We start from the raw sequence: 27830 nt of genomic DNA, 5'->3' as shown, positions 1-27830 counted from the left end.
CATATTTATGTTTCTGGTTTGGGTCAAATACCATACCCATGTAAATAATAATATATAATAATTCCCCATGTTATACAGCAGTGGACAGTTACAGTTGGGTCATTCCCACGGTAACCACCTATAGCAAAACTGATAGTATTGTATGGGCTTAATGGTCTACCTGATATTGCTTTTTCTCTCTTTTTTATTGTTTGCATTTCCTCTTCTTGTTATTGCTGATTCTGTGAAGTAATGTTGTTTTTTTTTGTTTTTTTTCTTTCTTTCTCATTCATGTTTAACCTGAAGGCATGAACACCCTGATTGGGTATGACCTGGTACCTGAGGCCAAGATTCTGGATTCGGCACTAAGGGCTTGCCGGAGACTGAATGATTTGGCCAGCGCCATCCGCATCCTTGAGGCCGTTAAGGTTAGCGTCTGTCACTTTAATAGTTTCACTCGGGGTCTGCCTAAAACCTTTTTCGCTAAACTTTGTTTCAGTGGGGAAGTGTGACTCCTGACTAGGGCTTTGACTCCGAACTTCGTTATTCGAATATAATTCAAATATTTAAAAAAAATAATGATATTCGAACGAATATTAGGCAGCCCTTAATAATCGAATTTCGAACCTGTTGTGGGCATTATTTTTTTCTAAATGTGTTTGCTTGTAAACCTTGTTTTCAACTCAGATTCTGAGGCTTTTTCACGCATTTCAAAATGTAACTACACGATTTGTTTCTCTCACTATGACTCTAGAGTCGCTACTCGCTCTGAAGCTACCGGTAATCACCGTCACTCTCTCACAACACACACACACACACACACACACACACACCCCCACACGCCGGCTCGATGCACACACCAGCGCACAAGTATGAACATCAGACCACTTATGTAGGCTACGGTGAAAGCTCCTCGAAATTCCTGTCGAAAGCATACTGTTTGTGTTTAAACCAGCGTCTGACTTTTCATAAAAAAAATAAAAAAAAAACAGTTGCTGCAATGTGTTTTTCTTCTGAAAACATAATTGCCTGCCTATTGACATTGACTGATACACTGCCCTCTGGTGGACAGAACATATTCAACTTATACCAATATAGGCCTTGCTGAAGGCATGTAATGGTCAAAATATTATTAATAAATATTTGAATATATTCGAATATTAATAAATAAACAAACGAACTTTGAATATGATTTTGGGGCAAAAGTCAAAGCCCTACTCCTGACAGGCCCACAGCTTGAATGAGAATCACTTACCAGAAGATTAAGAATTTATATACTGGGGGAGGTTGTAGGCTGTGGTGAAAAGGTGGTGTTTGAGGATTTTTTTTTTTTTAAACATGTCCAGGGATGTAGCATTTTGAATATATCTGCAGGGAGGGGTTTCCAGAGGGATAGGGCTACAACACTAATGGCGCTTTCCCACTGCTAGTACCAGCTCTGCTCGGCTCGGCTCGACTGCCCCGTCCTCCATTTTCCATTGCAGATTTAGTACCGCCTCATATGTGAGGCGAGCGTGGCTGGTCGTCAAAGCGACACCGCAGGAAACTGCCGTGACCTAACGTGACAGACAGACACAGAATGTCAAAGGTGTGTTGTTTTTGATTCTCGGCATGTTGCCACAGGCAGAAGACAAATTTTGTTTCAAAAGAAGCTGGAGGCAGCAACACCGCTGGCTAAACTATTTAAAGATGGCGGGTTTGTTCAGGACACCCCCGTGTCTGTCGCTAGCAGTGATGACGCAGTGATTCTCTCTGACCAATCAGTAGTCTGCAGGTTTTCACGTCACCTTTTGGTATCGCCTCAGCTTGCTTGGAACCTCGACGGAGGTGATACTAAATACCTGTTAGCTAGTACCAAGTACCAGGTACTTTTTTTTTTCATAATGGAAAAACAAAGTCGGGTCGAGCAGGTACCATGTAATGGAAAAAGGCCTGAAGGCTCTGTCTCCAAAGGTACAGAGTCTGGTGTGGGAAATGGAGAGCAGGCCAGCATCTGAGGACCGCAGGTTTCGGGGTGGGGTGTATGGATGGATGAGGTCTGAGAGGTACTGTAGGGCCAGGGCACGGAGGCATTTGTAGGTGAGAAGGACGATTTTATATTTGATACGGAGGTGGATGAGGGTTGGGGTGATGTGCTGCCACATCTTGGTGTGGATGAGGACCCTGGCGGCAATGTTTTGGACATACTGGAGCCTATCTAGGGTTTTGCTGGGGACCCCAGACAGGACTCCATTGCAATAGTCCAAACGGGAGGTAATGAAAGCATGTATGAGGGTTTCTGCCACAGAGTCGGAGAGTAATGGCCGGAGTCTGGAAATGTTTTTAAGATGGGGGGAAAAAAAATGCTGATTTGGTGATAGAGTTGATGTGAGCATGGAAAGAGAGAGTGGTGCTCATCATTTGTTTTGTTTTTGTGTTTTGCAGGACAAAGCAGGCCCCCATAAAGACATTTATCCCTATCTGATCCAAGAGCTGAAGCCAACCCTGTCAGAACTTGGCATCTCAACACCAGAAGAGCTGGGCATTGACAAGTTATAGACTGTCAAGGTGAGATGCGCTACACTATACTACTACATGTTTCTTGGAAAGGCTTTAGAAAGAGAATTGCTTCAGGCATAATTACTCATACTGTCCAGCGCTGCCTCAAACCCTGAATGTTTTGTTTGCTGGCCTACTCTATAAATGCACAGCAGAACATATATTATATTGCATATAACTTGCTTGCAGCTAAAAAATATCTTTTGTTCCTCTTTCCTCAGGTCATTTGATGCATAAAGAGAAGCGCTCTCCTGATTCTCTCCTGTCAAATATGTCTATATTGTTGATTAAATCCATGCTGTCCTGTTGTGTACAAAATGGTGGACCTAATCAAGTAAACAAATAATCAAAGAATGTGTGTTATATTTTCTTTTCTGCTAAATCATTGAATACTTTCTAATGGGCCTTTTATTCATTTTTACAGTAGACTTTTTGACTCATGGCAGAAAAAAAGCACAAGTGTAAATAAAATAAATGTTTGCTGCATTCCATTTCGAGTTCCCTGCTAATGCATGCTTCTTTAGTGACATAGCTTACTGGGCTACTTACATGAAATGGAGCCATTGTTAATGTTATCAGTCAGACCTTTGCGTTGACAAGTCAAAATGTCTGTTGTGAAAAAAGTCTATTATGAATGTGTAGGTGGGTGCACATGCATAATAGACCTTTTTCACAACAGACTGTAAACAGACTACAACTAATTCCATTCCATTTTAGTGAATAGAAATACTAACACTTCTCTAATTGATTGAATTTAAACTACCAAGACCACAATATGAACCAGTGTTGCAGGTTTTGGTCAGTGCTTACATTATCCTATTTAACCTCTTAATAAATGCTAATTTTTTTTTTTTTTTTAAACAAGGACGTACATAATGTATGGGGTCCAAGGTCACACTGTTTTATTTAGTCTAACATTACAGAAATGTTACGTTTCTCAAGAAGACAGTTGAGGTTTGTTCCCCTCTAAACTTCTCTCATCCACCTGATGGCGACAGAAGGCTGGAAATCTTTCTCCTGCGTTCATTTTACAATAGTTTTGCATTGCCAGACCTATTTACAACAATACATGTGAGATAACCAACATGCACTCTGCCATTCAGTGTTATAAGCCATTAAATATAACATATAAATTATGTATTTTACATATATTTGTATTATTATATATATTATTGAAGCTAACCCAATTAAAGCATTTCTGCCAATGTGGTGAAAAAAGATCCTGTAGGTCATTATAATGAGAAACAAAAGAAAAAAAATACTAACTCATTATTTTAAGAAAGTTTCTCATGATTTAAATGGGCTAACGCTACAATTTTACAAAATGTTTGCGACAATGGGTTTTATTTTGAAATTCTTGCCCGGAAGTAGTATGAAACCTGTCACTGATAGCATAATAGCATAGCTAACTAACTAACAGAAGTGCCTGCCTGCTCCTGAAAAAAAACAACACCGTCCTGCGCCGGTGGGACACTTGTCATTATCATGGCTGTGTTGTGGTGTAAATTCTGACAACTAACGCCAAGATGATGAACGACATCATTGAGGAACCAGAGAAGGACACCTTGCTGGAAACGCAGCCGGAGCCTCAAGTTTTGTCGGTAATGTCAGCTAAAGCTAGTCCGGCTAACGCTAGCATGTAAATAGAAACTGGGAGGCTAGCTAGCTGACTAGCTTACTAGCTTAGCCTGTGGTTTTGACAGTTATTTAGATGAGACATGCTTACAAAATTAGTGTCGAGAGGGTAAACTTTCTCAGACATTGCTAAGTTTGTCTACATGATTAACGAGCTTATAAACATGTTTACATCTCTTCCTATAAACCGAAGGGACTGCTAGGGAAATTTGGAGGAGTTACTCCATCTGGCTGGTGAAATGTTTGGGTTTACCACTGGAGACACTTTTAAGCTAATTTAGAAATATATCAAAATGAGTTACGCTACAAGAGACATGTATAAACACATTGGTTTAATGAAGATTATATTTGAATAACATTGGAGTTGATTTAAAGACTTGTTAAGACCCCCCCCCCCCCAACAAAAAAACAACAACAACAACAAAACAATCTTGTCATTTAAGTATCACATGATTCCATTTCGTTATTATATTATTTTCTTGTCATTTACTTAGCTGCCATGAATATTAAATAGAAATTATCCCTCATTTCTCAAACCTCAGGGGCCCAGTAATGGCACAAGACCTAAGACCGCCGATGGAGGGATCAGGCCTGTGGAGAAAAGAGGACCTTACATCATGTCCAGAGCTCCAGCAATCCACCTCAAACTACGTAAGCATTGTCTTCTTGACTCATCATAACCAATGTTCTTATTACACCTGTCTGTAAGTCAGGATTCTTTTCATAATTGTTATTTTTATGAGTTCAGCTGTGGTTTACGCTATTGTACCCAACACAAAATGGGACAGCTAAAGACTGTCGAAGGTGCAGCTGGCAGGACAGCAGAATCTGAGTCATCATGGGCAAAGTCAAACAGTTTTATTATTTATTATTATTCAGACTGTGTGTATAGAAAGCAGTCCATACAGTCAACTTTTCATGAAGTATTTCAACGCCTTCAAGATCTCTGCAACAAACATTTCTGCACTTTGTGCTGCTGACTGACTGGCAATTCTAATTCCAATATTTATTTGGCATTTACAAGAAAAAAGACTGTAGTTGCACATTCCTGAGTAAAACCAGTAAAATGTCACGGACAGGGAGGATTTACGCACAGAAGAGGTTTTATGCACAGTAAAGTGACGGTAGTGTGAATCTGTCATGTGAGATTGGCGGGACACATTGCAAAAGGCACATGACATATTTCACAGACTCTTTAGTTTCTGTTTTAAATATTTTCACACACTAAATTGGAAAGGGAAATGTAACAAGTCGTGAAAGTGAGTTTATCTGGTGGTTTCCTGAAACCTTACTGACTTTTGGAATTTCTTGGCCTGTTAAACCCACCTTGAACACATGTACTTTAATGTGCATTACATAAACATAAAAAATACATTGGAATGGAAATGATAGGTTATTGTTATCCCTGCATTATAATAAATTGTTAGAATTACATTTTTAACACTCTTGATTGAACACCTATTCTCGGCCTGTAGTCATCATCACAAAGCAAAAAAGTTTTGGAAAGATTGTTTTTGGGGCTTTTTGCCTTTTAATTGATAGGAACGCTGTAGACAGGGAAGGGGGAGATAGAGTGGGGGCGACATGCAGCCAAGGGCTGCGGGTTGGAATCGAACCCAGGCCGCTGCGGTTGGGACTGAGCCTTGGTACATGGGGCTCACACTCAACCAAGTGAGCTATCAGGGCGCCCAATGAAAAAAAAAATTTCACATCAATATGCATCAATTCTTAAAATGATGCGTATTTGGTTTCACTTAGGCAGATGATTTTTTTTTTTTTAATCAACCTTGCGAAGCTAGGAAAGTCATCCCATCTCTTCCAGTGTTTAGAAGAGCTGCTTTAACCTGTTAATATTCTTAGTAGGAGGCAGGTGTGGATATACACAAAGTTTAATACCCTGTTGACACGTACATGGTTATTTTGAAAACCGGAGACATTTCCCTTCGTTTGTGCCCTTCGTTTCCACACAAACGGAGAATTCGCCTGTGAAAACCATTCTTTCTAAAACCTCCGGCCAGAGTGGAGATTTTGGAAAACTTTGTTTGCACGTTTGCATGTAAACTGAGACAAACGGAGGTTTAGGCAGCCGAGGAAGTGAGAAAGAGAAGAGTGAGGAAGTGATTCGTTGCTGTTGCTATTTTCGGGATTCTGATTGGCTAACGTGGGCTTATGCTTCTCGTTACACTGCCATCTACAGGTTTGGCATGCTTTACACGCGTATATACACGGGTGCGTGTAAATGAACACTTTTCTGAAAACTGACAGCTGTGCACGATGTTATTTTTGAAAACGGAGAGGTTGAAATGTCCGTTCATGAAAATAGCCGGCCACGTGTAAACGTAGCATAAGTAAAGCTATAATGTGTAGTTTCTGTCGCGCCCATGAGGAATTCTAAGTAATGACAACAAAACTGTCGGCGCGTCCCCATGAAACAAGCCTTCTGTGATTGCGGAAAAAAGTTACGGACTAAAGCTTTAAAATAAAAACGAGCTTCTACAATTGGATTTAAAACTTAAATCTTAAATCTGCTTAAATTATGAGAACAGAACAATAACAGAGCCAGCATGTTGTCATACAGGTAATGCAATTTTACGTTTTGCTTTTCCTTAATCAAATCATTGTCTCGATCAGGCTTTTAAATGTGTTCAGTCTACACTGCGCAAAAAAACCCTACAAAACAAAGTCATTGATTTTATTCGATAGGTCTGATCATCAACACGCTGTCAGTAATTCTCAAAGACCTTACATACACCTGTTGGGAGTGTGTGTAGGACACTTCATAAATCTCAAGTCCTACACTGAGATATGAGTCTTATTTCAATATATAGTGTTATCAGCACAATACACTTCTTATGTGACATTTTGCTTTGACTGTCTGTTATTATTCATAGAGAAACACCGGGAAATGGCGAGGAAAGCACTGAAGAAGAAAGCCCTTTCACCAGGACCTCCAGTGATGCATCAGCCCAGACAAGGAGCTAAGAGGTAAGGCGAGGAGTTATTATGAGGAAAGATGAAGCGGCCGTTTGTGTTGTCAGCATAAAGCAGGGGAGGAGATGTTTGTTTTACATTTGTCTCGCTTTGACAGACCTTCCTCCACAGCGCTGCGGAGGAGGAGGGTCTGGCTAGTCCACACAGCATTCCGGAATGGGATAAAACCATGCTCTAGTTCATTAGCATGTCTTTAAACCAATCACAATCGTCTTGGACGGAGCCCCGGTGCCGCTGCAAAATAGCCTCGGGAAGGAACTTGTTTTGGTGAAACGTGTACGTTCAGAGGTTGTTTTAGTCGTGCAACAGAAAACTCAGATTGGACAGGTAGTCTAGCTAGCTGTCTGGATTTACCCTGCAGAGATCTGAGGAGCAGGTAACCATAGTCCTCATGAATCGAACAGAGAAAGCGAAAGGTCACGGACATCCAGCCGAAAAGAGTGCATCCGGCGGAAATTGTGGCGGCAACGGACCAATCACAGAAGTGGAACGTCGTCGATATGGACTAGTTTTGCATGATGTTTTACAGTTTCTTGTTCTCCCTTTCAGGACGGTGAAGTATAACAAGGGCTACGCCGCTTTGAGTCAGCACGCTGAGGACGCTTTGGTTGCACTGGACTCAGACAGGTAAGGTTACACCAGGTATACATGTGATAGTGTTGTTGAATTCCTATTACATGCAGGAAACTGAGCACTGAAAAACGATATACTGTAACAGGAGACATTTTACGTTGTAGAAATAAAGGCATGTCACCTGGACATTTATCAGTTCCAGTTAGAACTTTGGTATCTCCCCAGCTTAAGTGTCCCTAAATACGTTTGCAGTTGACACACACACACACACACACACACACACACACACACACACACACACACACACACAATTGTTTACATCAGAATGACAGAACCTGTACTACTTGTCCTTACAGTGATGAAGAGATCGATTTTGAGCAGTATTCCTCAGGATATTCTTCAGCTGAGGTGAGTTAACCCCTCATCACCTTCTTCAGATGTTTTAAGAAGAATCTTAGTTGTTAACTTGTAAATGTAAGGGACATATTGAAATATATATTTTTTTTTAAGTATATAATAAAAGTATAATAACCGAGGCAGTGAAGGAAAACGGTAAATATAAAAAGACACACATACACTGGGGGTGGTGAGTGCTATGGGGCATTCTTTGTTTGGGAATATGGATGATGGTGGTAGGTTTAAAGGAGGTGGGTATGCAGAAATCGTTTTTCTGACCGTCCATATGTATAAGATTTGTGATGTTATAAACCTGGGCTTTTTTTCCCCCATTTTGTCCATTTTCCATCTACATAACTTCTGTGCAATATTTCACTAACACATCGCTTTGGCTTGTCAGGTCAGCAAACCGTTTCTGCACGAAAGAGTGTCAAATTATTTGAGTTTTATTTGTAGGATAGTTGCACCACCAAATTATACAAATTATATTTGCCAACCAGTAAATAGGTAAGGGGTTAAAAGGAACAGGTTTATCTCATAGTGATAAAATAATATTAAACAACTCAGATAAAATGAGTACAATTGCTATAAGTAAATGAAACATTTAGAATTTGGGCCAGATCTTGTTTCTGTTTGTATGTTTTCATACTTATTGTAGGAACAATAAACTTATTGTGTATATGTGTAATGCCAGTGCATAAACGAATGTGAGAAACAAATGTGTTTTTTTCTTTCTTACTATTGTTGTTTTTCAGTTACACACACACACACACACACACACACACACACACACACACACACACACACACACGGAGCATCTGGCTAGTTAGTAGCATGATTCAAATATGTTGCCAGGGTTGTTGGCTGCCTTTCAACAGAGCTCAGTGTTACTTTTTGAGTGACTAGAATTTCATCATAGCTAGGATGCATACAACCAAATATACAAATATTTAAAGTGTAACTCTCGCCAAAATGCACTAGGGTCTTTTTGTGAATGTTCCCGAGTCAAACTTTCGTTTAAAAGCATATTTAGGACGGAAGCGTTACTTTTAAGATGTACCGTATTTTCGTTTGTCAGTCAAATGGCCTTTTGAATGGGAGTTATAGGGGCACTGTTATGCTAGCCTCAAAATAGCTATTTTTAAAACACTAAGAAGGCTCGACACAACATGAAACTTTTCTCCAAGTATCACCAGGGTCTCTACACATGAACTCCAGCATTGAGAACATTGTTTGTGTACCCAGAGTTTACTAAAAAGAGAGGTTTTGAACAACTCACCATAGCTCTTGTTGTTTCCGGCTGCTACCACCTCAGCAGTCAAAACGAGTCGATATCAAAACAAGTAGCCACAGATTTAGTATATCCATTGTGCACCGGTGTAGTTAAGGTGTAGAGCCCCTGGTGATACTTTGAGCAAGGTTTCATGTTGTGTCGAGCCTTCTTAGTGTTTTAAAAATAGCTATTTTGAGGCTAGCATAAAAGTGCCCCTAGCACTCCCATTCAAAAGGCCATTTGACCGAAAAACAAAAATACGGTACATCTTAAAAGTGGAGCTTCTGTCCTAAATATGCTCGGGTACAATCACAAAAAGACCCTAGGTTGCATTTTGGCGAGAGTTACACTTTAAATTCAAAGTTAGTTAGTTAGTTAGTTAGTTAGTTAGTTCATTAGTGGGGCATGAATCCTAGCTAAGTATGTACAGTACATGCTACTTGAAAGAGACTGGGTTTGGGTGATTCAAGTGACTTTGAAATTGCTAACAGTGATTAACAGAGATGTCCAAAAGTCAGGTGAGCTCATAACACAATTCTGAGAATTCTTGTTGACTTCTGTGGCTTATTTCCAATGTAAACAACATAGCTACTGCTTGAGAACATTGTTTGATGTTAGAAGTTCCCATTTTTTAATATAACATTATAAACTGTATTTTGACTGCAGATTAGAGTATGTTCCTAATTTAGGACCATAAAGAAGATCATATATATTACTATTGAGACCTTTTATGTCCTTATTATTAAACACGATTTTGCTTAAGTGTGCAGGGAAGAGGTAGCTAAAGGCATTAGACATGTGTATTTAGTTTGTTCAATAGGCATAAGTAATGATTGGGTATGAAAGGGTCCCTATTAACAGATGAACCTGAGTGAGATGTCTACCAGGTTTAGCCACCTTCCTCTGATGTTTGTGTGCGTTAGTGACGTCCTTCTCTTTGCTCTTCAGGTCCATCCTGATTTAAGCAGGCAGCTGCTTCAGGATGGCTACCGTCTGGATGAGATCCCCGATGACGAGGACCTGGACCTGATTCCGCCCAAAGCCATGGGCTCCTCTGTGTGCTGCTGCCCCGAGGGCACGTCCTGCTCCATGCAGTGATGCCGGTGCTGTGACTCGAACCTTTTTAAAGGCTTGGCACCAGTTCCTGTCCCTGACTTTAGTCACTGGTGCCTGAGGCCCTCTTTCTGACCCAGCTCCACTGCTGTGCTGCCTGAGGACTTCCAGCCCTGAAGCCAAACTTCTGTTTATGCAGGACAGGAGAAAACGCGAATGGACATAAGGAGCCTTATTCACTGTGACCCCAAAGCTTGACCTATTTTTAAATTTTTCTTTTTTTTCTTGTTTTTATAGAACTTGATGAAATGCTAACTATGCCACTGCTCTAAATAGAGTGGCAGAGTAAACCATAATTTGGGATATGTCGTCATTGACCCAATGAGGAGATGGTTACTGTCATTTCTGCTCTGGTGAACAGGTCTGCAGCCCTCGAAAGCACGACATGCATACATATGGTGTATTGTGTTTTAATGTTCCGGCACTTGGCGAATTTGAACCTTCCAGTTATTAACTAACTGCTATATGAAGGCAACTCTGTTATCATCGACTATTGTTGCGTGGATGGTTTTTGTTTCTTTACTGTATCTGTCCTCAAAAATAAGATGAGACTTTTTATTCCAAAATGAGATGGCCACCACTTTGGGAAATAAATGACAGAGTTAATTACATTTTACAGGTCATTGAGCAAACTGCTACATACCAAGGACTCACTCATCCTCTGCCTGTAGAAGATATACTTGGAGAGAATAGCATAATGAAAAGTTATCCTACAAAGTGATTCTCTGTTTTAAAGAGTAATACCTACTCTTACCAAATGTTACACTGCTGTGCATAAAAGGTAGATGCAGATGAGTTACTTAAGTACTTTTGATAGATGAACCAATGACACATTGATTTACAATCTCTGTATTGTAGAAATATGTTTCATTCCAGAACACAATACCCTCCACAAAAAAGCTGTTACAAAAAGATTGAAAGCAAAAATATATTTTAGATTCCCATACAAGTCATCTTTTCATCTTGTCATCTTACAGCATTTGAGTATGTGGTTAGATAATGTATACGTTTCTAATTTAAATGACTTTTTTTCCCTTTTTTTTTTGGAAAAGATTTGGGGTTGATGTTCAAAAATAGATTTACATGACGTTTTTTGCCAAGATGGACAAGTTGCATTTTGGATTAGTACTCTGTCCAGGATCTGATATAACTCTTCTAAAGGATGTGTCATCTTTAACACATCAGAGTGTGTGTAGATGGCAGATTTGAGTAACTATTTTATTTATTTATTCATATATTTGTTGGGGACACTTAAAATAGTTGTTACAGGTTAAAAACAGTAAACCACATTTGCATAAGGATTGAGGCATGTGTCTACCCTTATTATGTGTTAACCATATTTACATACATCAGTTTAAACTATGTGTTGGTATATTTTATGTTTGTGTTATGGTGTGTCTGTTGTTGCTTTCTACACAATAGACACATGCTGATAATTGGCACTCATTTTATCATTATTTTATTATTCCACTTTTAAAAAATGTATCTGTTCACTCATGTTACAGTCTGGTCAGATTTTTACTATTAATTGTCAGTCTTGAATTTTTTAACTGCAACAAAAAAATGTTCAAATACAGAGCAAGTGACTGATGATGTTTTTTTGTGTTAGTGTGCAACTATAAGGTAATTTGGCTTTCATACACATTGTAAAATAAGCAGTTTGGAGATTGCACAACTGTTTAAGTCAGGATAAATGTGTGACTGATGTTTTACTTACTTGCGGGCCACACTGTTATGTCTCATGCTGTGACATTGGTTGTTACAATGCGTAGCTCTCAGTCATATAAATGAAAGGTATATCAGACCACTTGGCCACCATAAAAAAAATTTAAGGACTGGCAAGAATATGACATTTTGTGCTAGAAAAAGTAAGAACCTTGATTTGTACTCCAGAGTCTGGATCAATTCACAAATTCAAATTCACTAAGTGGATTCTGTTAAAACATTTGCAATGAAAATGGTTAGTGTTCAAAATGTTATATTATTTACATGAGAAATCTACACTGTCTCCACACAGCATTCCATTGTTCTAATGTGGATGATTTAGAAATTAAAGCTGATTCTGCTATTACACTAAGTGAGTCACTTGATGCGAGCTTGAGGTAAATGCTTTACATGTAACAGCTGAATTGATAGTGTATTGACCCCGGCCCTGGCTCTGCATAATGTTTTTATGTACACAAATATTGCACTTAACACCAGTGGTCAGTAGCAAGTACACTTTACTCACCTGTACTATGCAACTATTGGGACAATCTGCTTGTTATACAAAATTGTGACAATGTAATGTTATTGAGTGCTAAATGCAATAACTTAGTTATTTTTTGATGGTAAACACTAATCGTTTTTTATTGTATTGTTTATTGGTTTACATTATTAAAATAAAACGTATCTATACTTTCATGTTTGTGACTGTGACCATAATTATTAAGAATCGTTTCCGGTATTGCTTGTGTAATTAGGTAATATGTCGTTGTTTCCACAAGGGGGAAGCATGGAGCTATGCTGCTTTCTCAATGCAATACCTCCTGCACTTCACTATTAGGCCCCTCACAATGAGGCTTTTGTAATATTGTTGTTATTTAAACGTCATAATCATCAGGCCATGTGTAACTTTTTCACAAGGTGACACACACACACACACACACACACACACACACACACACACACACACACATCGAGGATACGTTTGCTTTAGGCTTTTTATTGACCTATCTACATATAGTTTTTTTTTAGCCTACTAAATGCTATATTATACAAATGAAGATATTTATATGAATAAATTAACTTGATAAGAGTGTCATGAAACTGAAAAGGCGGCGAGACTTGTTGCTTTCACTGGGCGGGTCCAACATGCTGTTCGCCATGCGGGGGGTGTCAACTGAAGGGGAGGAAGAAAAAAAAAAACGACTGAAGGGAGTTACCTCAGCGCTTTCCGAGATATGAGATCGGGCCATTTTCCAGTCGGTCCCCTTTTCTATTAAAGAAGAAAATCACAGGGGGAAGAAAGAAAGACAGAAACACAGGTACATTTGGAGTGGTCGCGCAGAAGAGAGCATATAGCGCCTTTCTGCAGGCGGATCAGTCGGTATCTACGGTGCATGCACAGCTGCCCTCGTGCGCGCGTGCGCGTGTGTGTGTTTACAAGTGTTTGAACGAGTGCCACAAACAAGGGAAGGACGGTAAAGCCAAAGAAGGAGGGATGGTGGACAATTCAAGCAGTAGTAAGGCACAAATGGTAAGTCGTGGATCCGGCTTGGCGTCCCTTTACATTTCTGTGATCTGTAACGTTACGTTAACGACCTAAGAAAACAAACTCCGAAAGACACAGTTTGAACGCCTCATTTAACGTCACGGGAAAGAGTCAACGAGCTTAACGTGACATTTTCCAAAAGAAAAAGAACTAAACAATTTAGAGCTAATTTTACCATATGGTAGGTTACTTTTTAAATTATTTTACACTAATACAGCTTTTAGAAAAATGACTGACGTTAATAAGTTAGTTTCGCTTATTTGTAACGTTACAGTAATTTATCATAAACCCTATTACGCTTAGCTACGTTATCTACGTATTTTGAGGATGTGGCAGCTAAGCTAAATGCGGAAAGGGTGGACCGTTTTTTTTAGTTATTTATAACAGTTTTAAAAGACTTCTATTCACTTTGGTGGTCGTGTGCTCTATTAAGATGTTTGGATTTAAATGTACCATCCTTTTCATTTAAAACTGACGTTTCTACTGGATGCGACCGTAATTTGGAAGCAGTTCATCCCCCTATTTTACTAAAACGCAATAGTTGGGGAAACTTGTTCACCCCTTGCTTTGATGAAGGCGTTTAAACGTGTAACGGATTTCAATATGAGAAATAATTAAACTGTAGGCCTACAACTCCTACAATATGTCACAGTAAGTTAATACCTAAAGTGAATAACTAACATTTTCAATTTTTTCCCCCTTCTGGTACACCCAAATAATCTTTCGTGGTTGGCTGCTGTAACTTGGTGTCTAACGTTAAGCTTAGCAAGTTTTAAATATAAGGACCTGATGTAAATTTATATGGTTGGATTATCCATATTTTTGTATTAGCCTATTTAAAAATCAGGCTCCTTCGTTTCCAGTGTGTATTTGCCCTACACATGTGTGACATGTCTCTTTTCTTCCTGTAATTAGATAAAGGGGGTAGGAATTAGATTTTAGTATAGTCATCCATGACTCCTTCTCTTCCTCCCACAGCCCAGCATGTCTCAGGACCCTAGTGTGGCCTTTCCCCAGAGCAGCTCTACAGGGGGGATGAAGCTAGAAGCTGTAATGGAGCAGCTCCAACGCCAGCAGCAGGCCCGACTGGAAATGGAGCGCAAGGAGAGGAAGCTGCGAGAGGCCCACATCATGTATGCTCAGCAGGTTGCTGCCCAGCAAGCCATCCTGGCAGCTGCCCGGGCTTCTGGGGCCAGCTTCATGGGCAAAGGCCTGGCTGTAGGGGTCCCTGGTGGTGGGTTGCCTCCCCGGGTCTCCAATCAGAGCAGTGTGGACTCAGAAAGAGAGGATGACGAGGACAGAGGCCGGGATTCCGGGGATGAGGATGACGACAATGAGATGATGGAGGGGGACGAGGGCAGTGATGATGAGGGAAGTGCCAGTGGTCTGGAGTTCCTCCGCAAGCAGACCCTCGCTTTGCAGCAGAGTGCCTCCCGCATCCCGGCCCGTCCCTTTGGCAGTTACTCTGCGTCAGCCCCCCAGAGGGCCGCATCCCCACCTATTAGAGTGAAGCAGGAACCCGACGAGGGCCTGTCCCCTGCTGGGCCTCGCTCTGCTACGTCTCCTAACGGACAGGCCGACTGGGGCTTTGATGATCACTTCAGACAGGTTAGTGTCCTTCCTTGGCTCCTAGCCACACCATTTTTCCCTTATATCTTCAATTCCTTAATGTCTTCCGAACATTACCCCTCAAAACAAAGCTGGCTTCTTGTCATGTGTAATAACGCAGGATTACGTTATTTAGAATGCTTTTTGGACATTATCGTTAAAGGTTTCGCACTGCCAATCCTAACCTTAAACTTTTTCTTAATTTTCCCTTTTTAAACAGCGCAACAGAGCAAATACAGAGCTGCATAATCAAAACACTGTTCACTGAGACCCAAAGGAGTAAGGGCCCTCTCCCGTTGAGTGCTTTTTGATTTCTCAGCCCAGCACCCTGCTGTGAGCTACTGCTCGATCTTGATTGTGGGACAAAACTCTCCAGCAGTATCTTTGTGTGACGCATCAAATCTCTGTGGATGGTTGACCGCCGATTGGCTTTTGTGGCTAAAAATCCTCCTAAGTAAGTCCTGGCTGTGGGCCAGGCTGGGGCGCAATGTGTTCACACTCACTAGTTCTCTCCCTCTGCGCTCACATTGTGTGTGTGTGTGTGTGTGTGTGTGTGTGTGTGTGTGTGTGTGTGTGTGTGTGTGTGTGTGTGTGTGTGTGTGTGTGTGTGTGTGTGTGTGTGTGTGTGTGTGTGCCCCTCTCGTTTTCTGTCCCTCTTGGCTCTTTGCTCAGGCTTTGGTTTGGCTCTGATCCAGGTAGCGGAGTCAGCCAGGGCAGGACTGCTGCTGTGAGACTGTGGGTGGTTGGCCGGGTCAGCACGAGGATTTTGGGTGGGTGGGATGTTTGGATGTTGTACACAGTAGCAACCTGTCACACTCCCCCCCCAACCCAAGAGTTTCGGCTGTGTGCCAAGTGCACTTTCCCTTGAAGGTAAATATTGCCTCAGCACAGTGTTACCAAACACTGGTTTTTAAAATGGCAGTGTTTTCCATACATTGATTTATTTGCAGTGGGTTGTATTGATTTTGTTTTATATTTAAAATGGGTAAAATCCTATTTTATTGTAGAGCTGCGCACAGTGCATTGATTCGCTCAGCCCCTCCTTGTCCCTACAAACACATTCGGACCTGTCTGGGAAAAGCCCTGCGGCCGTCTTCTCTACCGACACGACTGCTTGACCGCAGTAAGCCACTGGCTTTACCGTATATATGTATATGTCTTGTCTGAACTGACTTACTGGAATAGAGGTCAACGTTACAGCCTATAGTTTGTAAATGACATAGGTCATATAGAGAGAACTTGTGTAGCATTAGCTAGCATGTTTGCATTTTTGCCAAGCCAGAATGTTCTGTCTGTCTTCAATATAATTTGTTCAATAATAATTACCTGTCGGGATCACTGGGAAACCTAAAAGCTAGTTTTGGATTCTTACTTAGATAATTTGAGCAGAAAAGCTTGTGGTTCTTCATGATTGACATACATGTAACCAGGGTGCGATTTGTCTGGCGGGGGGGGTGCATGCGTGTGCGATTTCCCCCTTTCTGATCGACCTATCCCTGCCTCTACTGAATTATTTTTATCCCCGGTGGGGACAAAATGTATCCCCCCTCCAAGTGATCATCTACTTCACCAATAGCCTAGACCATATATTAATTACATACCTAAAATAGAAGTATTTTAAACTGCGCTGTAACTTGAACAGTCTACAGTATAGTGTCATAGAACAATAAAAACCGAGCGGCATTTGCTGGTTGTATTTAGCCGCTACAGAGCTCCGGGACGCCGGCTACCAACAGCAGTTGTTTAGCCACAGACTGTGAGTTGGGTACAGGCACAACCAGATAGCGGCCCTTTCAGGGGCCATGGTAGTTGAGTTAAGCCCGACAAAGTGAGCGTCATCCGGCGCTGACAGTTAAGTTTAGGCACCAAAACGACTAGTTAAGTTTGGAAAAAAGATTTGGATTTGGATTAAGACACTCCCGAGGAACGAAGAAGCGTTTCCTTGGTGAAAGTATTTTGTTTTCGCTGCAAAGTAAACTCCGCCCCTCGGCTTGAAAGCGCTGTGTTTTATGTTGACACCACGTTGTGCTATTCCATTCTAAGATTATTTTCCATTGAATATTGAAATTCATAAATAAGTGTTTTGGCATGCCTGGCCGAGTGGCTTTATATCCATGGTATTGAAAGGGGGATTTCATTCTTGCACGTTTTGTTTTGTTGTGCATGATCAAAAAAACTCAATTCCGATTCTTCCTTTCGATTCCGGTTCTTATCGAGTCTCGATTCCGATTCTTTGAGAGGTGGAGTTGAAACGGGTCACATGCCTATTTTCACAAATAAGAGGAAAGTTTTATTTTGATTCAATGGTGGGTTGCAGTTTTACCGGGCTTTTTCAATGTAAAATGAAGCCCCACTAGAGCGCTGCTTACTGGGCTCCAAGGCTGCAACACAACAAGCACCTGGTCGCTACGGAAACCAAAACTTGCGCATATAAAATTGGGAAGCAATGATCGGATTTGAAACCAAATCCTCATCGATTCCAATAAAGAAACCATTCTACTGGAATCAGAATTTTTGAAACGATTCCAAGTAGGAATCGGTTCGCGATGCCCAATCCTAATCGCACCCTGCATGTAACTGATGCTTTATGTTTTTAACTTTATTTATTTATTATTTAAATTTACTTTACTATTAATCAGGGCGGCATTCATTCCAAAATGCGGCTGCGCTGTAAGTGAGCCCTCTTGTGACTGTTGGGCAAAAAGGAACATCATTGTCGCCTCATATTATTATAACTTCTTTGGCTAATATTAGCTACGATAGCTGACATTAGCTTATGTTACCACTTGTTAAAGCGGACCACTTCAATTAAGTTAGCTTTAACCAAGCCGGTTCTATGAGAAAACGGCAGAGAGAAACAGACTTAACTTAAAATACTGTGGTGATGCCAGGCTTCGGAGCAGCGTGCTGTGGGTCCAGAAGACTCTCCAGATTACATGTAAATCATGCTATCCTCGCTGTCTCTGCTCGGTGACAGAAATTAAATTTGAAACTGGAAAAAAGTTTGAGAAAAAAGGGTGACATAAGAAACCAATCACATTGGTCCCCCAACCACAAATAGACTGTGAGTCTGTGGGAACCACTGAACTGGGAACCAAGCCGAGCTACATGCTGTTTAGCATCATAGCTTGTGTCATAGCAGGTATGAGAGAGCTCAGCAGCATGTGGGTGATATAAAAAGCCTGAGTTGCACAAGAGTGGGCAGTGTCAGAGGACATATCTGAGCTTAATCAGTGGCTTATCATGTGTCTGGATTTTATTACTGGCTATTTAAAGGCAAATGTCTTTTGAAGGTGCTTCTCTAGACCACATTTCTATATTTAGGGAAAGCAGTAATATAGAGGTGGGATGAGGAGCAGTAGTAGTCTTATTTTTATTATTACTTACTGTATATCATCTAGAGCCTCTGTCCTCACAGGGATCTGCTTGAGATGATATCAAAGATCACATGCATATTGTATGAAATGGAGTATCATTGCATTGTTTGGGCTGCTGAAAAAGTGGAGTAAGTAGTATTATGCCGCGAGATGGCCAGACTTTGTGTGAATGTGTCAGAACAGAAGATCACAGCAGCACAGTTGCAGCTGACCAGTGCTCTGTCTGTGGCTCTGTGTCTTTTATTAGGAGAGCCTGGGGGTTGGGGGAGGCATTATGGGACGAGAATTGGTCTGGCCTTTTTTTGTTTCCTCTCTTTTATCTTTCCTGTCATTATGTCAGCTCTGCAGTATTTAATGACGGCTCATCTCTTCAGGCAGTTTCAGGTTGCGCCACTTTAGGGGGAGGGGGGCAGTGGAGGCAGGGGAACTGTTTTTTTGTTTTTGTTTTATGTCATTGTCTTTGAGAGGCCAGAGACAAGTCTGGCAGATGCTGCAAATACCGCCCCCCTATAATAATGTAGAGAGCACATTTTATTATGTTCTAAAAGCAGTGACAGATGAGAGATCGGATGGCTAGCTAGAATGGACAAGTGTATTGAAGACAATTTACATTAACATTTAAATGTAGCCAGTACCATTAGGTGGAGGCTTTTACCCAAAGCACCCTGTGTGCGAATGCTGTGAGTGACCAGTCTGACAGAGATACTACCACGCTCTTGAGACAGATTTCAGATCCTGTATAAAAAGTTTGGCTTCTGATTTCATCCAGAGCAGAGTCCAGCAGGATAATAATGTCCCTTTGCTAGTTCATCAACATTTCAAGCAACATATAATGATTTTTTTTTTTAGAAGCCGTACTGTAGCTCCTAAACAATGGGTGGAACGTGAGTGTCACACTGCAGAATAAGAACAAACATTACATATCCCTGTAACAAGGTAATGTTTAGTTGTATGTAAATTGCCAGCATCTTAAACACTTGACTGACAACCATTTGATTAATCTGTCTTGTAGTCCTGTACTCCTAAGTGTTTTTAGTGTATATGAATGTTGAGGGCCTGTACAGGTCAGATGGGGGTGGCCAGACATGGGTAGCCAGTGTTTTCGTGTCAGTGATGTATGTGTGGTGACCTCAGCCCTGTCCTAAACAGCAGAGTAAATACTTGTCAAACAAGGGGATGGACAAAGGCGTCGCGTGGAGAGAGAGCCAGGGTGGGCAGCCGGCCGGCTTCAGCACTCTGGCCTCCACCGCAGTGGGACAGAGGCTGCATGACCCCTGTAAGCCCACCCCCCCCCCCACCCCACCCCACCACCACCCTCCGGCTCTCATACACACACACACACACACACACACACGTCCATAGACCCCTCTATTCCTTGCGATAATCCCTCTGTGATTAATAGTTTTAATCATGCCTGCAGAACAGCAGATTGTGTCTTATGTCCCAATGTGTTGGTGGTGACAGCGCTTCAGTCAGATTGGCCGGGTGTTGTAACCGAGAGCACAATGCAGTGGCTTTTCATTCCACAGGTTTACAAGTTTTATGTTCACGTGCTGTTTCTTCCTGTGCCATTCTGTCTTCTGACAAATGATAGTCTAGCTATCACCAGACCTAGCTCAATCTTTTAAACATTAGTTTATTATCTTTGAACATTAGTCTGCGGAGTCTGCTCTGTATTTTCTACTGCACAAGAGCCGTTATCAACAGGCATAGCTCAAATGACTCTGTACACAATTGGATAGTCCTTCAACCAATCAGACCAACGATCCAGGTGACATAGCAGCGACAGCAGCATCAACGGGTTGTTGCGCTTCGGTGGCCGCCTTGTTGAATGTAAACAAGAAGCTGCTTGGTCGCTTCTCTATATTGTCATCGTGGTAAACCCGCCAATAGCGCGCCAGGATAAGCCAGTTTGTGATTGGTCCCCGCAAAATTGTAACAGAAGCAGGATAGATAAAGGCTGCAGGGAGAAATCAAAACGCCGGCAGATCGGGCTGGGTTTACCCAGTCTAGACAAATGAGACAAAGTTGAGGTAGTGAGCAGAGCATGTCTAGATTTGTAATGCTGTGATCACAGAGGGAGAGTGACAACACAAAGCTACAAGACAGAAACCAATATGAGTTCTTCTCTCATCACATAGCAGGGCTGAATAACAACTTTAAGGAGTGCTTGTCAGGTGTGAAACTAGGTCTCAAGTTGAGAGATTAGTGACCACATTTGAATGTTTCTAATTGGGGTGTTTAATGATATCCCAAGATTCAATGAAGAAAGTTATATTACAAATACTCAACATTGCACAATGTGGTTCTCTTTTTCATTATGTCACATAGACTAACAGCCAACAACGTTAGCTTAGTTCATTTAGATTTTACAAGTTAATGTTTTTAGCAGGCTTAATTACAAGAGGCTGGATAATTAGCCCCTACAGCCCGTTAGATTTTTCTTGACATTTGGATCGGAAATGCTGCAAACCAGGATAAAATGGCGTTTGAGAAATCGGGGTATTGCTTTAACCAAAATATAATTGTTTTTTTAAACTGCATGTAAATACACTGATTGACACACAACCCAGTGGTCTGTATATAGTTTTATGGATTAAATGAAGCTTCAATGCAAATAATTTGCATTAATGATTTTAAGTAATCAAATTACTCGAGTTTCAGCCCTACCCTCATTTGCCTAGGCAGAACAGAGGAAGGCACACCTAGTCTACAACTTAGGTCAGGGATTCATTTGACGCAAAGAAAGGGCCAACAGTCAACAGTGGTCCAAATGTGGTTCCTGGGGTTAACTGTGCATCTGTCACGGCTGAGCACTGCCATCATTTGCCACCCGTGAGCCCTGCTTCTGCTGCTCAAGCACTGAAGCCTGTCTGTTGATCCAGCGCTGTTGCATAATTTAGCTGTTGCCCCAGCAACACATCAGCCAGGAAGTGAGGAGCTGCACGGCTGCAGCACAGAGATCAATAAGGATTGTGTGTGAGCTTTTAGAGGCAGGAATGTTTGTGTGCCTCGTTTATGGTTCATTTATGATAAATGCGGAGGGCATACTATTTAGCAGATGGGACTCAGGTTTTCATTTTGACAGTGGAATGTGGAACACATCTACCCGGGTGAACCAGTGAATCAGCTGCAGTGTTGAAGGCCACTGAATGTGTGAGAAATGTACAACAGTATCACCATGTCTCTCAGTAGTTTCACGGTGGGAGCTAGGAGCCCTCAGTGCCTGATGTGCATGCTGCATATGCCAACCTGACCTGGTTTCTGCTTTCTGAATGTTATGCTGTTGTCTCGCATGCCATAACTGTCAGTGGGTTTTAAATGGTGTACTTACGTCTAGTTCTGTTTACTGGACGTCCTATTAGGCTGATGTAATAAGGCTGGAATTACCATCTGACCCCTATTTGTACAAAGCGCCTGCAAATGGAGGTAATTCAGATGAGAAACGACGAGGAAGGCTGAGGTCCTATACAACATGTTACAGTGGCTTGTTCAAAACAAGAAGCGTGACTGTAATGTGTGAAACCTGCATGTATATGTCTCATTTGCAATGCTCAAACTTACACAGGGAGCTGAAAACCTTAACACTGACTGTTCACTTCTCTGTCACACTGACAACAATGCATTCATAACAAAATGTAGCCTATACATTGTTTCAGATGTAAATTAGCAGTGAAGGACCAACTCAAAATATCTGTAGAAAAAGTCAGTACATGAGTTATTGTTTAGCACAGTGTAAGTATCAAAACATTCTTTGATTTCCCATTTTCAAGCTTTTGTTTCAGTTCAGAACAGTTCAGTGGTTCCCACATTTGAGGATTTTTGAGCACCAAGACTATAAAAGGAATGGGGTCCCTTGACCTTATGTGTCGAGGAATATACAATTACCCAATTTCTTAACACTTTTTTTTTTTTTTCAAATGTTCTTCATTTCTTTTTGTGAATGTGAATCGCTTTAATTCCTCACCATGTTTTCTGTCATCTGGATGACTTCATGAGTACAAAACAATATTACTAATGGCATTTGTGATGAATGGCTTGGACACTAAATGGTTAACCTGATTTACAAATAAGCTTTTCCCCCTTACATTCTACATTAGCTAACATTGATCTAAATACAGATTAGGCTGGCTAAAAACCTCTGATTTGAACTATTTTTAGCTCACTGGGGTGAAATTCCCCTCAACATTTTGGTTGACCTGCCCATTCTTTGTCTATTTCTGTTTTCATGTCAATCAGAACAACTCCAAATGAATTTGTGTGCTCACTGTTAAAAAATAGTTATATTTTATTTGTTGTATTGCATTACGGTTTGTGCCTCAAGCACTTCAATTCATTTTGAAAATGTGTTTTTAAGATATATTCCTGGTATATTCAGGCCTATTAAAAAGATAAATGAATAAAAAACATTTTACTTTAGCATGTCTTTCTATTTAGTGTTAAAACTATCAAAACACTCTTTTCCCAAAGTTGGTTTTTGGTAGCATTGTGAACAGACAGCAGTGAGGTGTAGTGTTTACACATTCATTTATGTGGTTTCTCTGGGGAATCTTTCAGTTTATGTTTGTAGTTCAATGCTGTGTGAACCTTGCTTTGCCTCATTAACCGTAGGCCTTGGCTGCTTGGATTTTTCTGATTGATGCTACTCAGTGCTTAATGTAGCCCGACTGGTATGGCTATGGTTGAACTCGTGTCAGTATGGAAACAAATAAAGGCAACATTAATGATGCCTAATTATATTTTGCTCTTCCAGTTTCCAGTAGAGTTGACGTATAGTAGGGCTGCACGATATTTTGTTTCATCGTCTACAGCGCGATGTGCGCATGCGCGATAGTCACATCGCAGGACGTTGCGATGTTGACGCTACAACTTCTTTGCTGCTTGATTAAAAAGTAAACTTTCACCGTTCTCTTTTTCCATGATTGTTACCGGCCTAACCTTCCCCTTTAAGACAGGTGGTCATGTGACGTAGCGTTAGTCCGACTGGGGGGGGTGTTACGGGAAGTGAGGCTCTCCCGTGTGTAGAAAAGTACCGTAAGCGGCAGCTGCCGCTGACACAGTGATGCACATGCTTTTCCATGGGTAGTGAAGCTACAGTAGTCAGTGTTTTATGTTCGCTGCAAAGACAAACTAAATCACCTGATTAATGCAACGTAATCACGACATATCCCGGCCATTTGTCACCGTAGAAAGCTGCTACCAGCCAGGCTAAAGCTAACATAGTTAGCCTAAAGAAACAAGGCGTCTGTCCCAACTAACGTTATGGTTCGGAGCTGCGACGCTGGAAACGTAACACTAATTTACAACAGCAGTCTGTTTCTGATATAACGTCATTTACACTGATTTATGTGCTCTTGGATACACAGTTTGTTGAAGAGTGTGACATGCAGGCTCTGCATGCACAGCAAACCAACAATCATGATACATTTTAATCAATTTATCAAACAACCAAAGCAGGCCCCGCTAGTCGACCACAACCTGAGATTTAGAGGAAGCAACATGCATGCATTAGTAATATCATTCATTTTAGCCGGATTGATATTATATGAATACAATGTCATGTTAGTCAACCAGTGTATTTCTTCCTAATTTCCTTCTCCAAAATCACTTCAGAAGAGTAATCACAGCGCTTACTTGCTTTAGTTTTTGTAAAGCATTAAAGTTCAACAAAGACTGGTTCACATAAGAAAATTTCCTTTTTCCTTTTTATTTTCTTTGTAGATGCTCTCCCCTACAAAATCACCCCAGTAGTTGAGAATGATGTAGTATTTCTAAATAGGGCTATTTATGTCCTTTTATTAGTCTTTTTTTCATATTGCAATATATATCGCAGGGGAAAGAAATATCGCAATGTAAGTTTTTTCCAATATCGTGCAGGCCTAACGTATAGGCAATATTGGAACATTTAATTTAATTTGAATTGTCTGTTGTATTTAAAAATAGTCACACATGAAATAGGGATGCCACAGTGAGGACATTTCCCCTCCTGTTAAAGAATTTTTGACAACACTGGTGTTATTGATTAAACCAAACATTTTACAAGAAAAGATATTCGTTGATGATGCTCAATATCTGGAGAACCTCTCTGGTCAAGCTTTCGCTGCGCAGTGAAAAGTTTTAAAGTTAAACGGCAGTGGGCAAGTAATGTAGGCTAATCAGTGTATACACTGCATGTATGCTGGAACACTGTGTAACACCCATAACACTGACTACCGTGGCAGGCCTAATGTGAAGTGAAGTAATGCAATTTTGTTCTTCAAATCTTTAAAGTTAATTATCACAGTATTATCCAAATAGCCCAGCCTGTGAGCTGTGTACGGCAAGGACCACATTATGATACAATTGTTTTAAAAAAACATAAGATGGTGATATTTTTAACAGCCACCAAATATGAATCTGGATGAACTGAAAATCTCCAGTATCACCTGTGCCAATGCTAACTTCTTTTTGATGCCACTTGTCATGTGCTCAAGTTACCTGCTCAACTGAGATTTTCACAACTTTCTATTTTTTGGTACATTAGTGTGGATGGCAAACATCTGTTAAATGACCTTAAAATGTCAGTGTTGGTGGGACATTTTTCACATGCAAATGCTAGTTTCAGTTTGATCTGATTTTAGAGTGTTAAGTGTAATCGGGCTGGCATAGACCAAGCTACAGTTTGTGCTGACCTGCTCTTAACAGCCACGTGTGGACGATTTGCCCTGCCCAGAAATAGAGGTATTGAATTTAGTAGGGAGATGAAGGGGGGAGGGAGAGGGGGTAGGAGATACTGGGGAAGGAGAAGAGGGGTTAGTGGTCTGGCTCAGCACACTACACTGCCCCACCCAGAGGAAACATTCCAGACGGAATTAAAGAGTTAACTCTTCAAACAGTGAACATTCCCACCGGGGGCTCCCAACAAGAGACAGGGGGTTTGATGGGGGTGGGTGGGTGCATGTCCGTGTTGTAGTCGGCCCCTGATTGGTGATCTTTCAATTCATTTCACTCAGTGTCGCAGGGGCTGTAAAAGAAAAAAAAAGCCAAAGGGCCTGAATGGGAGGAGCTGAGTGGGAGGGCCCGCTGGTGCAGGCAGAGACACTTTTATTTTATTTTTTTATCTGTCTGAGTCCCAAAGGGCACATCTGCTGCTGACAGACGGGAGGAGGCTTCTCTTGTTGTCCACTCACTTACGCCACACCATGACCTGGTCAAACACAGCACTAATTGGCAGTATCTAGTCCGTTATGATGATCCTGCTATCTAGGGCCATCTCGAATATCATTTTTGGGGTTTCGGTGAGAAATATGCAACTATATTCAAAGCTTCATCGAAGCTGTCTCGCAAAGTCCGCCAAACTTTTTCGAATTCATTCATTCAAATACTGATTTGGATGTCCATCACCAGTTTCGAGCACACAAGACTACTGGATCTAGATTGTGTTAGGTTATTCATTCATGTATTAATCGTCCTGTGTCCTTGAGAGCATCCTACTGTGCTCTCCATCAAAACGAGAAATGCTTTACATCATTAGTTACATTTTTTACTCTACACTGTTAATTTGGGTGAAATATGTGCCACACTAATACCCTAGATGGAGAATACTTGGACCAAACTTATTTTAAATCGAGCTCTGTAGTCCCATGGTCAAAAAACATTTGGCAACCTGTGTTTCAAAGTATTTGCAGAAGAAACACAGTTTTTCTAGCAGCATGCCCCTTCAAAGGGATATCCAACATTAAATATCAAATACAAATTTTTACTGGTCTTAATTTTATAAATGTACAAGTGGCAATTGTTATTCTGTCGTAGATCGTATTTGGACATTCCTCGTTCCTTCATGGAGATAGAAAACACAGCTGTTACGATGTCGAAATGCTCATTTCCTTTGTGGCTGTTATTTATATGCGTTAGTGATTTGCATTGTGGACATTGGGCCCCTGAAGTGTGAGTGTCCCACACCTCCATTCAGATCCCACATTACTTGCACTAGTCCCTTGAATAACAGAAATGTCTTTACGACACAAAGAATTATGTTGTGCTTTTTCAGCAGAACCAATTTTAATCTCACTTTGCCAAGTGTAGTTGTAAAGAGCACAAGCCTTTTTGCTGAAGTAATCGCTCCTGTAACATCATGCAAATGACTGCCCTCATGCACATTGTCACTGTGGTTAGGGTTAGTGCTCGTCTCCATTTAATTGTATTGAAAGGCAAAAAAAGTTCTCACATTTAAATGCAAATGTTGCACGTCCATTACAGTTGTCACACTTTTTCCCCAAATTGACCCTGGAAGATTGACTTCCCTGCTTCTGATGGAAACTGAGCTACTGATGCCTGCTGTAATTTGATCAGTTGGTAGTGAAACCACAATCCCCCCCCCCCCCCCCCTCTCCCCTCCCCACACCGCTGGTTCCATTCGTCCTTTACAACCACTCCCACTCAGCATATTTCAACACCTGCTCTTTAATGAAGGCAAACAGAGAGGGGAATAGCCAAATGAAACAAAGACATCCACCAACCCCTTTGGCAGCTGCAGGGAAGTGGAGCCAAGGTCATATAACACTGTTCAGCAAAGTCTCCCTGAGTTTTATATAGGCCGACTTTATATAGTGATGTATACAGTACACATGTACTGTATATAGACTACTGTTCACATTGTGTGTTGCGGTGACCCTTGGCACAGTATGCAAGGTCTTGTTGTCCTTGTACCATGTACGGTACAGAAGTATGGTCTCATACTGTACATACTGTGTGTTTTCTCTTGTTGGTCTGTCTTTGCACCACTGCTCACATGGTTCATGGGTTGCATGTAATTGGTATATAAAGGGATTTAGATTTTCCACTTAAAATGTAAAAAAAACATAGTTTTGAGTTTTCCAGCATGAAGCCATTTCAAGAAACTATTTAAGTGTAACCATCCTCTTTTTAAGTATTTGACACAAATATTTTGCAACAATAAAATCATTAAAAGTCTTCTGATACTGTCATCAGTCACTGCGGATTAGAGCTTAGTGGTATTGTTTAATTACTTTCGATTCTAGTGTCAACACGAAACCTGGATTTTGGTACTGAAAGCTGGTTTCTGAGTGTTTTTGAACTGACGGAGATCCACACC

The 27830-nt window shown here is 41.0% G+C and overlaps 3 protein-coding genes across 4 annotated transcripts in view; all 3 read left to right on the top strand.

Annotated features, from left to right (window-relative positions):
• LOC144520065 (cytochrome c oxidase subunit 5A, mitochondrial) overlaps positions 1 to 3008 on the top strand; it is a 353705-nt gene extending 350697 nt beyond the window's left edge. Inside the window, exons 2-4 of the mRNA XM_078253690.1 lie at positions 284 to 407; positions 2404 to 2526; positions 2739 to 3008. Coding sequence (XP_078109816.1) covers positions 288 to 407; positions 2404 to 2517 — 234 coding nt within the window. The 5' untranslated portion in view covers positions 284 to 287 and the 3' untranslated portion in view covers positions 2518 to 2526; positions 2739 to 3008. The remainder of the gene's footprint in view (positions 1 to 283; positions 408 to 2403; positions 2527 to 2738) is intronic.
• Positions 3009 to 3889: 881 nt separating this feature from the next.
• Positions 3890 to 12901, top strand: fam219b (family with sequence similarity 219 member B). Its single transcript, XM_078253678.1, has 6 exons — positions 3890 to 4118; positions 4695 to 4803; positions 7044 to 7137; positions 7693 to 7770; positions 8073 to 8124; positions 10334 to 12901. The coding sequence occupies exons 1-6, from the start codon at positions 4044 to 4046 to the stop codon at positions 10481 to 10483; spliced, it is 558 nt and encodes a 185-aa protein (XP_078109804.1). The 5' UTR covers positions 3890 to 4043; the 3' UTR covers positions 10484 to 12901.
• A 499-nt stretch (positions 12902 to 13400) lies between these two features.
• The window catches only part of LOC144520011 (AT-rich interactive domain-containing protein 3B-like), a 57966-nt gene continuing 43536 nt past the window's right edge, over positions 13401 to 27830 (top strand). Inside the window, exons 1-2 of one of the 2 annotated variants that reach the window (XM_078253606.1) lie at positions 13401 to 13524; positions 14730 to 15359. In XM_078253606.1, the coding sequence (XP_078109732.1) occupies positions 14736 to 15359 (624 nt within the window). In that variant the 5' untranslated portion in view covers positions 13401 to 13524; positions 14730 to 14735. Of the gene's footprint in view, positions 13737 to 14729; positions 15360 to 27830 lie in introns of both variants that reach the window. The other variant, XM_078253597.1, reaches the window with a different exon arrangement.

Source organism: Sander vitreus, chromosome 1, assembly GCF_031162955.1.
Source record: "Sander vitreus isolate 19-12246 chromosome 1, sanVit1, whole genome shotgun sequence".
NCBI classification, from domain to species: domain Eukaryota; kingdom Metazoa; phylum Chordata; class Actinopteri; order Perciformes; family Percidae; genus Sander; species Sander vitreus.
This window is presented reverse-complemented; position numbering and strand designations above follow the sequence as displayed.